At 38.0% G+C, this 17,286-nt stretch overlaps 4 protein-coding genes and 1 long non-coding RNA gene across 5 annotated transcripts; 4 read left to right on the forward strand and 1 right to left on the reverse strand.

The window, feature by feature from the left end:
* Positions 1-220: 220 nt before the first annotated feature.
* Positions 221-1,910, reverse strand: LOC104821290 (pyridine nucleotide-disulfide oxidoreductase domain-containing protein 2-like). The gene is made up of 7 exons (XM_010552105.2): positions 1,821-1,910; positions 1,637-1,687; positions 1,148-1,552; positions 971-1,012; positions 809-883; positions 618-686; positions 221-486 (listed from the first exon to the last, which is right to left on the reverse strand). The coding sequence occupies exons 3-7, from the start codon at positions 1,217-1,219 to the stop codon at positions 352-354; spliced, it is 393 nt and encodes a 130-aa protein (XP_010550407.1). The 5' UTR covers positions 1,220-1,552; positions 1,637-1,687; positions 1,821-1,910; the 3' UTR covers positions 221-351.
* Positions 1,911-2,054: 144 nt separating this feature from the next.
* Positions 2,055-2,848, forward strand: LOC109116997. The gene is made up of 2 exons (XR_002024508.1): positions 2,055-2,117; positions 2,651-2,848. It is a non-coding gene; the product is annotated as an uncharacterized LOC109116997 (long non-coding RNA).
* A 4,186-nt stretch (positions 2,849-7,034) lies between these two features.
* On the forward strand, positions 7,035-8,504 carry LOC104821289 (GATA transcription factor 18). The gene is made up of 2 exons (XM_010552104.2): positions 7,035-7,657; positions 7,962-8,504. The coding sequence occupies exons 1-2, from the start codon at positions 7,148-7,150 to the stop codon at positions 8,274-8,276; spliced, it is 825 nt and encodes a 274-aa protein (XP_010550406.1). The 5' UTR covers positions 7,035-7,147; the 3' UTR covers positions 8,277-8,504.
* A 1,925-nt stretch (positions 8,505-10,429) lies between these two features.
* On the forward strand, positions 10,430-11,679 carry LOC104821288 (DNA-3-methyladenine glycosylase 1). The gene is made up of 2 exons (XM_010552103.1): positions 10,430-11,326; positions 11,424-11,679. Exons 1-2 carry the CDS (start codon positions 10,466-10,468, stop codon positions 11,427-11,429), a joined length of 867 nt encoding a protein of 288 aa, XP_010550405.1. The 5' UTR covers positions 10,430-10,465; the 3' UTR covers positions 11,430-11,679.
* Positions 11,680-15,268: 3,589 nt separating this feature from the next.
* On the forward strand, positions 15,269-16,906 carry LOC104821287 (zinc-finger homeodomain protein 7-like). The gene is made up of 2 exons (XM_010552101.2): positions 15,269-15,635; positions 15,805-16,906. Exon 2 carries the CDS (start codon positions 15,812-15,814, stop codon positions 16,628-16,630), a length of 819 nt encoding a protein of 272 aa, XP_010550403.1. The 5' UTR covers positions 15,269-15,635; positions 15,805-15,811; the 3' UTR covers positions 16,631-16,906.
* Positions 16,907-17,286: the final 380 nt, after the last annotated feature.

The raw sequence follows: 17,286 nt of genomic DNA on the forward strand, positions 1-17,286 counted from the left end.
CATGACTATTCTACCTAGAAGCAAACTACTGGGCCCGAGGCCCGAGGTTGAGAGTGTAGATGGGGGGTGAGACAGATGCTAAGCGGGGCATCGGAACTACTTGCTGTTAAGATGAAATAGAAACGGCAAGATGTTGATGTTTGTAAACATAAAGTGGCGAAGCAGCAGATGGAAATGGACGTGGGGGGTGGTCGCTAGTGCTACTAGGTAGAGAGAGAGAGAGGAGGTGGGTGGAGAAAGGGTCAAAGCAGAATTCGATGGGGCTGGCTGACAAAATTCCGGTGGTGGTCGAAATGCGAAAACGTGGACCAGCAGCAGATGCAGGATCCATCATTCGCAACGTGCCCTTAATCATTCCACCTCTGAAAATCTCTTTCCCCCGATGTGTATAGTGCCAAAATGCTCTGGACCTGGTCCTGAGTGATCTGTATTGCAGCACCGAAACAGCGGAATTTTATCAACTGCCAAGTTTATTTTGGTCGTTGCCTGTCCAATAAAAGAAACAATTGATATTAAAATGCTTTTAGCTAGATACAGTAAGAAAAATCTATATGATTTCTCTTAAATATTTCTCATTGCTTGGGCGAATGAAAAGGTAAAACACACAAAGTGCTTACTGAGCTGTAATCTGAATGCTTAATAGCCCGGACAAAGTCATTCGGGAGAGCATTGTTAGGAACCAGCTCCTGTTACACAAAAATAGAGAAAGAAAAGTAAGCAGAAAATTGCTCTAAAAACAAATCAACAAAGAATTAGACACATAAAGATTTTACTTTTGAAGAATACATTGGGGCTCAAAGCCTTATACCATGAAAGTTCTATAAGGAGTAGCATTGGACAAGACAACTGATGCATCCACCCGTGTACCATCAGCAAGCAAAACCTGATTTTTGTCAACCATGCCCATATTGTCCAATGAGTTTTGATTCAGGTTCTCACTTCATAGAGAAATATTTAGAAGAAAACCCACCCCTTTCACATTGCCAGAATCTTCTATCAGAACTTTAGAAACCTGGCAGACACATAGGTATGTACTTAGTGGTTACACTTTCCGAGTACGAAAGGGGAAGAAACTAGAGTCCCAAACTCTGTTCTATGTGATGTAGGTACAAAATTGGTCAAGTAGAATGATCGGAAAGAAAGATACCGATGCATTTGTAAAAATTTCAGCCCCAGCTTCCCTAGCGGCATTGCCTATAGCCATGGACACTGAACCCATCCCGCCCTCCACATAGCTGCAAAAATAATCCACATAAAGCACTCAGGATAGCCAAGCTTTACATTTGAAGTTCACCATATACCTATCGACACAGAAATGACAATGTCGTCAATGTAATCTTCATTTGAACATCTAATCTCATTAAGCATATGCTCTAACCAATAACCTAGAGAATGATACACACACAGTAATAGGATTGCCAACCAATTTGTACATTCACATTTGTCAGTTCAACATCCCAGATACATACGACCAGATTCCTCGATCTCCATCCGTTTCTCCCATCACATGATGCAGTAGGACATATCCACTTCCAGGAGTATGAACGCTGGCCTGAAAGTTAAAGATGGGTACTACATAACTGTGTTACATATGCAGTGTAGTCTCAAACGAACCATGAACATATAGGTCTATTACCGTAGATCCAATCACAGCATCAGTTGCGAGAGTTGCCTTGAGCACATCTGACTGCAAGCATAGAGACCAAGGACAACAAAATAAAAGCATGTACAACGAATTTCCAGCTATTTGTTCATGTACTAACAACAATATAATTAAAACAGAAAAATCAACCAATAGGAATCAAAGATCAGGAAACGACCTCAAACCAGTTGTTCAAAACCTTGGAAGCTGGGGACAGCAAAAGATCCATGAAGTCCCTTCACATATAAAAGTTAAATTGCATTATAGCAAATCCACATAACCGATTATTGGCGTATATAATTGGACTCTATGCTCAATCAAGTGAGCAAAATAGCAAAATTTTATGCTCCATTCCTGACCCAACTCAGTTTCAATAACAGAAAATTTCAGATTATTGTTAAAAATAAGAGATTCTTTCCCTTGCATTTCCAATACCATACCTGGCCTTGGTCCCCCTCCCTCTCAACTTTGTTATGTCTTATCCTGATTCTCATTTGCGCTTTAATTTATATTCACATATATACATACATATATTCAGAATGTTAGACTATAAAACAAGAAAAAAGTATGAAAATGTGTCGAATACAAAAGAACATATACATAGGTGATGGAAGATTCAAAGTGGAATAGAGAAGTAACGAATTGGGAAAATGGAAATTAAAAAAAAAAAAGAGGAACTTGTTTGGTAAAGGTGGCACAACAAACCCAATGTATAATTGTGCCCAACGAGAAGTGGTCAAGCAAAGAGCACTATGGACCTAAACCCTTTTGAGGATGAAACCACTCCCAATCTTGGGGTTGGTCGAATATTTTTCTTTTTCCACTTTTGCCCTTTTCGCAAACATTGGACCACTCCCAAATACATTCCCAGACTTCATTCCTCTTTTCAGAAGATATTGATATTACCCCACCAACATTTTAAAGTTGGTTCTTCACGATGTGACCAATGAATAAAGGCATGTAAATGCTCGGTTATCACCATAAGATACATTAATAACGAATCAGTAGAATAATTAGGGGGTTATCTTAAAAATATTTGATGTTCTAGAGTTATATCTTTGATATATATATATATTTATTTATTTCATTTTCGAAAAAGGGGGCGGTGGATGGATTCATATTGTCTCTGAGGAATGGGAAGAGACACTTTTAGAGGGGACAACATGAGAAGACAGACAGGGTTAACCGGTCTTCCGTATGACAGCTGCTAATTTGTACTCACCACACTTCCTATTAATATTTAATTTAATCATTCATTCGATATAATTAACCACATGGGCTATAATGTCCCAACCACATTTGTTCATTCACGGGTCTCTCTTATGGTAGAAAAAGCTAGCCTCCACGTTTTAATTTCTCATAATTTTAAAGACTTTTCTAGAGAAAAAAAACTCAAATACTAATTACTTTAATACTAAACCTATAAATTTTGGGGGCTAAATGCATCTAAATATTTACATTTCATATGTTCGGATCATCTATGGAAACCAAGATATATATAGGTATTAGGTAGTCACATGATAGATACAATTTTTTACAACTATCCATATCCGGGAGTATTTTGAGATTCCATATATAAATTAATTTATCATACACAAAGAACATGTATGCATATATATATACACACACACATATATATATATATATATGATGCTTTCGTTCGACCGCAAACCATACAAAAAGAATAAAAAAGAGAAAGCTTAAATCCTTCAAAAGGGGAGGGACATTCCAGTTGTGTTTTGTAACTTTTGAGGAATGTCTCATTGTTTATTGATGTATCCAACACGATTCCTAAACCAACAAGCAATTTATTGTATTATTTACTAAGCGAATATAAAATTTAATGTACCATTAAATCAATCTAATAACCTACTTACCATTTTTTTTCCTCATGCATTTGCGTTGCATCCATGCATGCGGAGAATTAACTCGCCCTGCTGTATCCACGTGGCACCCTGATTAGCGACAAACGGGTTAATGATTAATCTATTCGTCAAAAATCCGATCTCTCTTCCTTTTTCCTCGGAACTCGCGAAGCGTTGGGCCCCACCGAATCCAACGAGCCAACATCATCATCATTTGCATCACCATCAAACACCGTGTAGTTTTCTTGCTCGCGTATTCAAACTAGGATGCCTTTTTTTGGGGTTATAACTTACAGCCGTTCCGTTCCACGAAAACCACCCAAATGATCATTTCCAATCTTTTCATTTTTTGGTCTGTTTTATTAAAGAAATTGTCGAATTGCAATATAAATCACATTGTTTATGTTAAAACTACCCAAATAGACAAATTGTTTATATTTTTATAAACACATACGATAAATCTGTTTGACAGTGTTTTTATTTATATTTATAAACCCAAACAGTTATTATCATTACAAAAAGTCATCTGCAAACTTGCTGAACTTGAACAGTTTTTGTTTGGGAAAATCTTCATTGCATTCCAATTTGAAGACTGTAGCAGTAATCAGTTCTCCTTATAAAGCAGATCGTAGAGTACAATTTAAAAAAAAAACGAAGAAAAAAGAAGGAACATCTTGGTACGTTACCATTTAATTGTAGGTAATAGAAAACACGCGCTTATCCGGCGCGTTGTAGATACGCGCAGGCGTTGAAGATGAGCGTAAGGGTCACGGGTGCTCGGGTCGCGTGAGGGGACAGCTTAGCAGCTGCATGTAGGTCTCGGACTAATCGCAGCTGTTTATGTTTCGTGTTTAACGAAGCACTAAATAATACTATAAGTTTTTTTTTTTGTTAAAATACTATATGTTATGTATTAATACACTCAATAATACATATGGTATTACATATATATATATATATGTTACTATAATTTAACAGAGACAGCATCTTTTGGAAAGTGGTCGTCGTCCGGTTAGTCGAACTTGGTGGTTCGGCAATCTCAAGACGATCTGATTCTCGCTTCTTTAATTTTATTATTCTTCAGTCTTTTGTAACACTTTGGTGTGGTATTAACAAAAAAAAAATCTCCTAACACTATCAAAGAATCATCCCCTCCCACAATTATATAAAAAATACGTAACGATTTTTTTTTTATAATCGAATTTCTCATGTACCTGCGCTGCATGTATCGCAACTTCATAGCGAACAAATATCAGTATAATTCAACAAAAAAAAAACAAATATCAGTATACTTCTTCTCTTTCCGGTGATAATGACCCAAAACACTCGGAGATTCAGGAATATATATTTGCTGACATCCTTGTTAAGGGCATTAATTGGGAAAATTAATATAAAAAATGATCAAAACACGATTATTGCGAATTTGCGACAAAGAAATCATCCGAAAGTTATAAATTTACCTCGAGAACAATTGTGTTGTTTATAAAATGGAAACTGTTCCGATGTTTTTTATACGTCATTGCACATGTACTTTTGATCATATAATAGCATAAAAAAAAATGGAAGAGTTGGGAAAATTTACATGTGGTATTTGGTATGATGATTTTTATGGGTGGGCCCAATAACTTTTTCTTTTCTCTAGTTCAAGATCGTTTTTTATGGGGAGTATTATTAGTTCTTTGACCTTTCCTTTTTAGAGTGTCCATCTTTGACCCATCAAGATTCAAGACCAGAATCTCTCTATCTCGTTGAGCCAAGAAAGAAGAGAAAAAGCGAAAGAAGATATCATATACATATGTATATGTATATGTATATTTAGATAATGGGTGTTGCTTTGATGATTGTCTATAGGGTTCTTCGCTTCAATAGAGGGATTTCGCCTTTATCTTTTGGTTTCTTCCCTGTCCGTTTGCTTTCTTTTCATGCAATATTTTCCTTGTAACTCTAACCCCTACAAAATCTCGTGGATATTCTTCTCATTATAGCCCTAACTTCCTTCCATGCCCTTGTTAAAAACAACACGACAGAATTAGATACTCATGGGGTTTCGATTCTCGACCTATCGTCGCCATGATTGTTTAGCGTGAGACTTTACGTTCTACGACACGACACTATATATGAATCGAGACAATTTTCATATCTTATCCATTAATTAAAAACACATGCATGGGATTATGAATCAACATGCCCATAGTTGTTGTTTTTTTACTAATTCTAGTGTTCATGTATTTTTCATAACGCCATTTGCCTTCCAATTCATTCACACATATATCCGTAACAATTATTTCAGATACCTCAATTGAAATAACAAGAGAGAGAAATGGCATTGATGATGATCCAACATTATGGCCACCAGAAAACGCAGAAGAAATGAATGGTACTTGCCATGTATGGCAAATGATGTGGTGTGATCACATGAGCATTGAACAAGAACACAGATATAGACGAACGTGTGATGCGATGGAGGAGATGATGATAGAGAGACTGCACGCGCCGGGGAGTGGAGGCGCGTGGGGAGAGGAGGAAGGAGCAGAGATACGGAAAGAGACAGAGGCAGTGTTCTCGTGATCGGAGATTGGCAGATCCTTCTGATGAAACTCCCCCCCTTGTCACGTGGGCTCTCTTTTGACCACCCCTGATGCATCACCTCTCTCTTCCCCTTTTCTTCTTTAAAGTTTAATTGTTTATTTTAATCCTTCATTTCATTTGTTTTATTTCCAATCTCCAGTTATACATGTAATATCATTAGTGTCTGTATAACATATGAAAAAAAACCTAGGACCTTACAGGTAAGGTTAAGGTTCATACACACACATATATGTATGTATATATATATATATATGGGTATTAATTAAACACGCTTTTTAATCAGAAAATATGAATTAGCTAGGTAACATTGATGAACACGGGAAGTCGAGTTCACCGCGTCACTATCCAGCCTACCGTTGAGGTAATTTTAATATGTCGTATAGCATATAGATATGTGTACGTCATGCATTGAACAATATGGAAATAACGGTTCTGGACATCTTAGGAAAAAAAAAAGAGTTTTATAACCCAAGTACAAAATTTATTCATCTCAATTCTATCTCACACATTCAATAAAATCATACCACTTACTGGCACAGCCATTGACTGTCCAATGTATATATGACAAGATAAATATCACGGGATATGAAAAAATTGAAAGAAAAAATATCACAGAATTTCAGATTTTTTTTGCGAATAGGCGTTGTTAACTTGTTACATTTCTCCACGGTCGACTGAAATAGTTCAGAATGTGTATTTCAGCATACCATATATATATATATATATATATATTATAAACATCACATAAATACTACAGCAAACATTTGAGAGCTTAGTATATAGTATCATCATTTGAGGTTGTGAAAAGCTGCCCCCACATACTAATAATATTATTATTATTTATTTACAATATACGTGCGTATATGTGCGTATACACATTCCTGAAGATCTATATATAGGGGTGAGTCCCTTCTCTCCATTCGCAATCCACCCCCAAGTTGAACCTGCCACTGCTGACCCTTATTTCGCCATTTTCACCACCTCTCACATAACCTTCCAAAACATTTATTTCAAACTTCTAAAATTTAGGGTTTAAGAGAGAGAGAGAGAGATGATGCAGAGATACAATAGCTCAACGCAGGGGCAATACTGTCATTCTTGCGGGATGTTCCATCACCAAGGCCAAAGCTGCTGCTACGGGAACAACGTCGGCTCGTTCTCGATGATGTTCTCATCGGCGCAAAACGGCGGCGTTTTCGAGAACAACAACAACAACGATAGCAACTGTGGCGACTATTACTCGTCGTCGAGCGTGGACTGCACGCTCTCTCTCGGAACTCCGTCGACGCGCCTCTGCGAGGAGGACGAGAAGCGAAGACGCTCCACTTCCTCCGGAGGGTCCTCTTGCATGTCCAACTTCTGGGACTTGCTTCATTCTAAACACTCCTCCAAAACGGCGTCGTTTGACGTCCCCGCGTTTTCCACTTCCAACTCGGGCAAGTTCAGCCGCGGCGGCGGAGGTGGAGGAGGCGTGGGAGGCGATCCTCTCCTCGCTCGCCGCTGTGCCAACTGCGACACCACCTCCACTCCTCTCTGGAGAAATGGTCCTAGAGGCCCCAAGGTTATTATTATTCCTTTTTTTTCCTTAATATTTTTTTCCTTTATTTTACAGAAAAATGTCCAAGATACTTGATAAATACGTTAGTACGTTCTTTTTTCTGATCATCAAGAAGCCAAACCTAGAATTTCAGCATATTTCGTATATGCGTAGTCATTCTGTTTCTTCTTTACGCATTTTTTCTGCGTTATATTTTTCTATTTCGTTTATTAATTTGCGTATATATATATATATATATCTTATATATATGTGTGTAGAAGTGGAGGTTAAGTGGTATAGTAATAATGGTGATGGTTGCTTTTGGCAGTCCCTATGCAATGCGTGTGGGATTCGTTTCAAGAAGGAAGAGAGAAGGTCGACGGCGGTGAACGGCGGATCCGCACCCGTTGCGGCCGACCACTGCCCCAGTTATAATTACCATAATGCCACGGGGAATGGATCGTGGGTTCACCACTCGCCGTCGCAGAGGTTGCCTTGTTACCAGAATGCCAACGAGATAAGGTTCATCGACGACGTCGCCGGCGACTACCACCACCGTGACTCCGACGCCGCGCCCTTCCTCTCCTGGAGGCTCAACGTGGCGGACAGGGCTGGTAGCCTCGTCCATGACTTCACCAGATGAAAAACGGCTGATAAAAAGCTGTGTTTCCATGTGGTTTATTAATCAATAGAACCAACGAAAAAGGGCAAAAGAAGAAGAAGAAGTGTATATCGAGATTGCGATGTTGATGATGTTTGAGTGATAGTGACGGTCTAACTTATGGTCCATCTATGAAATCTCCTTTGGTCAAATTTAAATCATATTTATATTTACACGTCAAACTTTTTCATTTTTCCTGTTTTAATTTTATTTTTATATCGAAATTGAATTAACATATTAATCTAATTCTTTCTTCCTCTTTTTTTGTGCATTTAAAAAAAATCGTCGTGGTTGCTTTTTGTTTAACTCTTATTGATGAAAGGGAATAAAATATCCAAACACGTAGAATTAAATGATAATATTTGATTTAAACTGATATATATATATATATAAACTTGTTTATAAGTCACAATATTTTAATTCAATCAAATAAAACTTATTTAAGGCGATCTCCCTCTGCAACCCTTTGCTTTCCTTGTCTATAGACTATAATATTTATTATCTGTTGTGAAAAACTGATAAGTTGATACTACGTCGGTTTAATTTTATATGACGTTTTACTATAGTTTTTTTATTTAAAACTAAACCGAGGAAGTATAATTACTTTGTAATTAATTATATGCGTATGCAAAAATCTTATAAAAAAAACAGCTTATTTTGACAACCGATATTTCTTTAAATACGTATAGACTTCGATACTTATGCAACATCCATCAATATGATAATTTTTAAAAAATAAATAATAACAACCATAAGAACTGGCAAGAAGCACATTTGGTACACCATAGAAATTAATGGCATATTTTTCACTTGCAAATTTACATCGGCAAGTTATTTGTATTCGTAAAAGTAAATAAAAATATACGTCTAAACAGAAACATTCAAAAAACTGTTTTCCGAACGTCTAAAATATTAATCTCTGAGTTGTATTTTTTCCCCCATCAATCGCATGTTTTATAGTTGTTAGTAATTCCATGCTTGATATAAATTTAGATTCTTAACCAATATATATATATAGAGAGAGAGAGAGATAGATTCACAAGTGAAATATGTGAATATGTATGAAAATTTCATACCATAAAATAATATATTTTTTTTGGTAAATTCATACCATATAATTATTATATAACAAAATATTATATACAGTGTAGAAGCCGAGGAGGCCTAGAACTAAAAAGGTTTGTACATGAAAAGAGGGCAGACCAAAAATATAGACATAGGATTTAACTCTTTTAATGTATATAGTTTTCTTAGAACGAAGAAGTTTCAGTTCCATCTGAGTCCCTGAATTTCACAACTGCGACTTTTTTTTTTTAAATATATATATATATATATATATAATGTTATTTTTTAAATTTGGAGAGGGTTGCTGTATACACAAAGATGAAATCTGATCGTCCAATCGAGGGGTTAGATTCTGATCGTACCAAAGTGGGTTTGCCATTGTCTGGGCACTGTGCTGTTTCAGTTTGGAACAGAGCATTGTAGTGATTTAATGAACTTATCTTTGTCCTTATTACCCCTAACCTGTCTCGTTTTTTTGACCGTCAATTTGTCCGTTTCTCCTCCCCCTTCTTGACCTTTTCCTCTTGTCAATATGCCTATACCCGAATATTTTATTTTTTGTATATTTTATGTTCATGTTTTCGCAATTCATTATTTTACTGAACCGGGTCTGAAATGGTTGTACTAATTTCCAATTTTTTTAAATCATTTTTTGTTTTGCACCGTGAAAAACAAATTCAATTATTAGCCCACAATAAAACTTATGACATTTCAACCAAAAACAGGACTTATAGTTACAGACTATCAAGTGAGTGGATTATAAATTCTTTGATAATGATGTTAACTCGTGGGATTTTTTGTTTATAAGTAAGTTATAGACTATCAACCAAAAACAGGACTTATAGTTATAGACTAACGGTCCATTTTTGCAGTTTTAAAATTTTAAAAATCAGTTGCTAATTATCGATGGCATTGGGCCTAAGAATGGGTTAAGGAACATTATCAAAGGCCCGTATATGGAAAAACATTGTGAAACGGACTTGGAATGGGCCGAGAGAGAATTTTAGCCCAGACCCCCCTGACGTGTATACATCGAAGGTTGTTCACTTTCCGCGCTACGCCTTCACAGTTTCCAGTTCCACGACCGAGCCACCTGCTCCGTCACGATGTCCCTCCGTAAAACCCTAGCCGTCGCCATTAAACCTCCGTCCTCGCCGTCTTCCGAGCCCACGATCACCGCCTCTGATCTCAAGGTTTCGGGTGTTCCCCGTCCTTCTTCCGGAATCACGTTTCGATCCCGCAAAATCCGGAAGGTTTCGTCTGTTCCCGTTGATTCGTCGCTGAAAACCAGGGCGTACCCTCTCTCGTCCCAATCGTCGATCGATCTCGCTCTGCGCCATCTCCAGTCCTCGGATCCACTTATCGCGACCGTGATCGGCGCGCACAAACCGCCGGTGTTCGGTTCTAGCAGTCGGCCATTTCTTTCCCTCGCAAGGTCCATTATCTACCAGCAACTCGCCATCAGGGCCGCGAAATGCATCTACGATCGGTTTCTCTCTCTATTCGACGGCGGAGAAGTAGGCGTCGACCCCTCCGCCGTACTCTCGCTCTCCACCGCGCAGCTGCGTCAGATCGGCGTCTCCGGCCGGAAAGCGAGCTACCTCCACGACCTCGCCGAGAAATACATAAACGGCGTGCTCTCCGACGCGTTGATACTGGAGATGAGCGACGAAGAGCTGATCAATCGATTGACGGTGGTGAAAGGGATAGGAGTTTGGTCGGTACACATGTTCATGATATTCTCGCTGCATCGGCCTGATGTTTTGCCAGTCGGAGATCTGGGAGTGAGGAAAGGCGTGAAAGATCTGTACGGGTTGAAAGAGCTTCCGGGTCCGTTGCAGATGGAGCAACTCTGCGAGAAATGGCGTCCGTACAGGTCTGTCGGGTCGTGGTACATGTGGAGGCTAATGGAGGCTAAGACTTGTTCGATCAGAAAATCGGCAGTAGCAGAGACTTCCCTCGAACCGGTAACAATTCGTTCCTCTGCCTGTAATCTGTGCATTAGGGGAAAGGAGATACATACACGTATATGTATAATCATCCATCACTTGGTTATTTCTGCAGAATTAATATTCATCGAAGGATGGGAGTGCCCGAAGTGTGTGTTTGTCTAACGAAGAGGAAGGTCTACTCTGTCTTTCTGCTTCAGTTGCTTCATCAGATGCAATATTTGCTACAATCGGGCAAATAACTCAACTATACCAAAAGTGTCGCACGAATTTATCGGATACACCGCAAAAAATATAACACATTAATTTTTTTTTCGAAAATATTATATTACCTTTAATAAAACCGTGTAATTATAATTACAAAGTCGTAATTAATTCTAAATACTGTTGTAATTGATTCTAAATACAGTTTCAATTGATTCTAAATGAGGTGGCAAAAAATAAATCTTATTGTTTATAAGATTTTTAGTTGTTATACGATTATAAATACTTCTTTTTTTAGTCGTATACTAGTTATATAATAGTCGTAATAAAGTCGTAAAAATATGAAAGAAAAATTATTTCGGACTTTTTGAACGAAAAAATGGTATAGAATTGAAAAAAAAAATTATTATTTTTTTAATGTATCGGTGAAATTGCTGCGACAGGTTTGGTATATTTGAATGATTTTCTCGCTACAATCTGCAAAATCTGCAATGTATATATATATGTTCTCTATTAATAGATTCTGTGTTTGATTCACTTACATTGTATTGTAATTGAATTATATATATATATATATATATGCCATCTTGTTATGGAACAACATAGTCATCTCACACAGAAAACAATAGATAAGGGAAAACAAAAAGATATTAGAATTTAGATTAATTTAAAACTGTGATTAGACATCGAGAAGCTAAACATCCACAACTCTCAATCTAAATAAGCAACAACAACAACAAAAAACACGTGACAAAATAAATAGAAACATAAGTAGTTTAAACAAGGTAACATGATACGATTGTCTTGCATGATCGAGTTAGTATCTAGTGTGCGCAAAGAACAATCCGATGCGAGGGTCGTCGTCGTGGCCGTAATGGAAATCGAATCTGATCTTCTGCCCGGGGCTGCTACCAACCATGTGCCAGTCGACGATGTATCTGTTTCTCGTGTTCAATATAAGCTTGACGTCGTGCTTCCGGTCGGTCTTGAGGTCGTAGACCTTGAACGGACGCTCCCTGCCCATTCCGACAGGTAACTTGGAAATGAGCCTCATGGCTGTCTCATACTCGATCTCGAACCCTGTCGTCGTTGTCGTCTCGTCCTCGACCACCGTCGTTATTACGGCCTCGTGGCTGAGAAACCCCATCGTCACCCCTCCGTCATCGTTCCGCACGTCATTCAGATATGAACTCATGTTCTTCTCCGCTCTACTTCTCGACGATGACATTTTTTTTCCTTTGCCAATAAGCTTTTTATCTATTGTTATTTCTTTCTCTTGTGAATAAATGTTTAACTTCAAATTCCACCCTCTTATATATATATAACTCTTTACCCTTTTCCATTTTTAAAAATTTTACATTTCTGTTATTTTAGGTATTTTTCTAATTTACTTTTTCGTCCCGTTCACTGTTCTTCTCCGTTTTTTTATTTCCGAAAAACGTTTTTTTTTTTACTTTTTAATGTACCTTTTTCCGTGCAATTTCCATTTGTTTCCGTTTAAACATATTTTTACAAGCAAAAATTACAACTTTACTTTTTTTTTTTCTCACACTTGTGCCTTATTAAAAAAAAATACATAAATCAATTATATGTACTTTACAATTTGACATAAATCGATTATATGTACATTAAATTTTATTCTGAAATGTTAATATGCTATTTTCTTTACTATACAAATCAATTTCATTAACAAAATCGGTTTTTATTGTTTACTTTACATTTTTTTTACAATTACTTGTCTTGGGGAATCAGTTTCTTGATGTTTTCCCAATTATATTTTATTTAAATTATATATTCCAAAACCTTAGTTTGCTTGGGGTTTCTTTGATTGAATGAATAGAGCACGGGTACACCATTAATTAGATGCCCATTTACAACTACGCGTGGCCATACGTATAATAAATTACCAATATTATTATAGTTAAAAGCGCAGTGTGATTAGCCCGATATCTCAACCGGCCCACAAATACAAGTGTGTATATAAAGGCCTATATGTCCAATCCTATTTCAACGGGCCGAACATGGGTTTAAAGCCTTTCGAGGAGATATTGAATCCAACTATGAATATTTTTTTAAAATGGATTTTAGTATATGGTGTTCAAAAGTCAGAAAACTAAGAAAATAGTTATTACATTTAACTCAATAATTGTGATAATAACTTCCATTTATTAAAAAAAAATCATATTTTTCGGCAAACCCAATACATTAAATTCTGATATATTACATTTTTTTTTATTAATTTCCGTCGGCCACTAAAGCCAATGAAGGAAATAAATCATCACGTGGAAGGACGACAAGAGCACGGTATAGGAGCTTGGGGATAATAAAAATAAAATTGATTGGTCCAAAGTTTAATATGAATTAGTCATAAGGTTGGGAATTGTTCCAATATGAAAAAGGTAAACTGAAGTATTATCAGTGTACAGGAAATAATAATATGCCCTGCACCTCGTAAACCCCCAAATATAACATTATTCCGTGATTATTTAACAAAAAAATCATATAAACTATAATATACAATTACTAATTTCAGACGATAATGAAATGTTATTAGAAGTTTCATTGAAAACTTTTATGTATATATCAAATATCAACTTCGCTATACGACAATGTTATGAAAAAAAGAGATAAAAGTGTGCATCTTTAAGTTGGCCATTACTATAACCAGTCATAAGAATTAAATACTTGTATCGTTGTGTATTTATTTGGTATATAAATTAAGAATTGGTATGAGCAACAAAACCTATCGTACTTGTTATATAGTTGGAACGTGTCGTGATAATGCAACCCAGCCATGAGACAGACCCTCTTCGTGAATCAGAGAATCTCAACACAATACATACATTATACGGAGAGAGAGAGAGAGAAAAGGGGAGAGAGAGAGAAAAGGGGAGAGAGAGAGAGAGAGAGAGAGAGAGAGAGAGAGAGAGAGATGCTTGTGTGGACCAAAAGTTTTATTCTTCCACACTTTGATACCTCAGCCCCCACTACAAAAAAAAAAAAAAAAAAAACGGTTTCAAAGCGGAGATCTTTAACTTCTCCATGTCTCTCTTGGTTATTGTTTCAGGAGAAAATGCTCAGATTGACGTCTTGGCAGATTTCATCTTCGCTTTTCAGTTGGCAAGGCAAGCTGCCGAGTTTTTCGTAGAGCCTAATGAAGAGAAGGTATACCTATCGTTAACAAATCTGGACTTGCTTCCACTGTGATTAAAGTTGGAGAAATTACCGTAGAGACAATAACTTTGTATGATATTATGAATGCTGAAGCCAATTAAGCAACAGAACTAAAAAAAAAAAAAAAAAAAAAAACGGTTTCAACGCGTATTGCCTCGTTAAGATAGTGATTATTTTAAGATCAAATAAAGCCTCTTAAACCCTAACCCTAACCCTAATGATGGCGGGTGATTTAGATCAATCTGTGTTTGTTTTGGGAATTGGGTTTTATACATGCAGACCCCCTTTTCCTTTGACCAAGTCATCTCCCTAAATATAAATAACGACAATATGGAAAACGTTTGAATGATTAGACGACCGAATTTGCGAAATGATTAACGACCATAATCACCCGCTATCGGCAGAAGATAGACGTGGTGCTTTCCTTGTAGTAAATGACCTGACAGGTGGCTTGTCTGAGCCTACCAAAATTACTCTCTTGCCACCCCCTATGTCAAATACTATTTAGTGTTGTGTTAACAAGTTTGACTAAGCTAGGGTTTTGCAGAGAATGATTCAATTAGTCAGACCACATAATAAAGAACCGAGAGAGAGAGAGAGGGGAGAGAGAGAGGGGCAATAATGGGGGGATGGACCAGGGTTGCAGGTGGTGAGAGAGCAAACATATGACCTTGTCTGAAAATTAAGAGCAGTTACCACCACCTCCTCCACCATCTCTCTCTCTCTCTCTCTCTCTCTCTGGTAGGTGTTGTGCATAATTTCGTGTACATAAACAAAGAAACCCACAAGTTGCTTAGCTTTGTTGGATTCGTGAAATAAAACTTGATGGGCGACAGGAAACATAGGCGCACATGCCACTCTCCCTCTCTTTCTGATCTTTCTCTCTCTGCTTCAGCAATTCCAGCTTGCTCTCCCTTCTGAAACAAGGAGGGTTTTTTGAAACATCAAGGTAAAGTCATCACTTCTGTTTTCGTTCTGGTATTTGATTATCAGCATGGGGGGAATTAATGGATTTGTGGGTATTGATTAACAACACAGAGATGTTTCAATAAAAAAAAGGAGAGACCTTTTTTGTTTCTTCCTACCAAGTTTTCATCAAGTTGTGTTCTTTCGGTCAGCTTTACGATGGAGCTTGAAGGTAAAGCTAATGCAACATTTTTCAGCACAATCCCGTCAAAAACCCTAGATCACCACCCCCAACACACGATCGTCAGACCTCAGACCGTCCTGAGAAGAGACCCTTACCCAGATCCGGAAGCCGAGCCCGACCCGGATCCGGACCCGGTTTCCACCTCTCCACCCACTCCGCCGTCTCCGCCGGCGGTTTCAGTCGCCAACCGAACAAATCAGAGAAGGAGGGCACGTGGCGAGACCACGGTGAGGTACCGGGGATGCCAGAAGAACCACGCGGCGGCCACCGGCGGCCACGTGGTGGACGGCTGCTGCGAGTTCATGCCCAGCGGGGAAGAGGAAACGCCGGAGGCGCTAAAATGCGCCGCGTGCGGATGCCACCGGAGCTTCCACAGGAGAGACATCGACGGCCAGGATTCGCCGGCGCCGTACATGTACGCCCATACAACGAGCAAACACGTGATGACTCCTACGTTGTACTGTAGTGGGTCGTACAGACTGCTACAGCCTCATGCAGTGCACCGGACGGCTGAGATACCGCGGAGATCGTATTCAACGGAGGACATGAACAATGTGTATCAGAGGAGGTCGGGAGAGGAAAAGGGGTCGAGGAAGAAGAGATTCAGGACGAAGATCAACGAAGAACAGAAGGAGAAGATGAAGGAATTCGCGGAGAGACTGGGATGGAGGATGCAGAAGAAAGACGAAGAAGAGGTTGATAAGTTTTGCTCGCAGGTGAATCTGAGGAGACAGGTTTTCAAGGTGTGGATGCATAATAACAAGCTGAAGAGGAACATCAGTCACCAAAAGTGAATTCATCTCTGTCTCTTCTTTTTGTTATTTTCTCCCTAAATAAAATCCAACTTTTGGGGAGGAATTTGCGACTCGTTCTACTATGCCAATGGACAAAGATCCATCTATACGGCGAGACACGTACGTACGTTCGAATTGGACGATTGATGACTGTCTTTTGTTGGATGGATAAGTTCCGACCGTACGTTGGTGTTGTGTTTCTGGAACGGTGTCTGGTCTGGTCTGATTATAATATTAATCTTACTTGTTGGAATAATAAACTAATTATAGTCGTTTTGTGTGCGTGTGTGAGATATATATATGTATATATGCTAAAAGTACATAGTTTCAGCGGGAGTTGCTTACAACCACATTACGAATTCTAGATTGAAATACATTATCTAACCGAATTCGGAAGTTTTGATAACGGAACGTGAATATCAGAATTATAAATAGAAAACGAAACCATCACAAAACTATATAATAATCAGATATAATATGAAAAAAAGAAAGAAATTGAGTCTCTTATACATAAGGTGGCATGTGCAATTATTGTGGAACCGATCCATCACATGACACCGTGAAACTATGACAGGGTTTTTCTCCCTGTAAGAGAAAATATTGTGAGTTGGATTGTGAATTTTAGCTCCATACCGAGATTGCCTTAGTTCAATCTA

The sequence above is a fragment of the Tarenaya hassleriana genome, unplaced genomic scaffold (assembly GCF_000463585.1).
Source record: "Tarenaya hassleriana unplaced genomic scaffold, ASM46358v1 Cleome33, whole genome shotgun sequence".
NCBI classification, from domain to species: domain Eukaryota; kingdom Viridiplantae; phylum Streptophyta; class Magnoliopsida; order Brassicales; family Cleomaceae; genus Tarenaya; species Tarenaya hassleriana.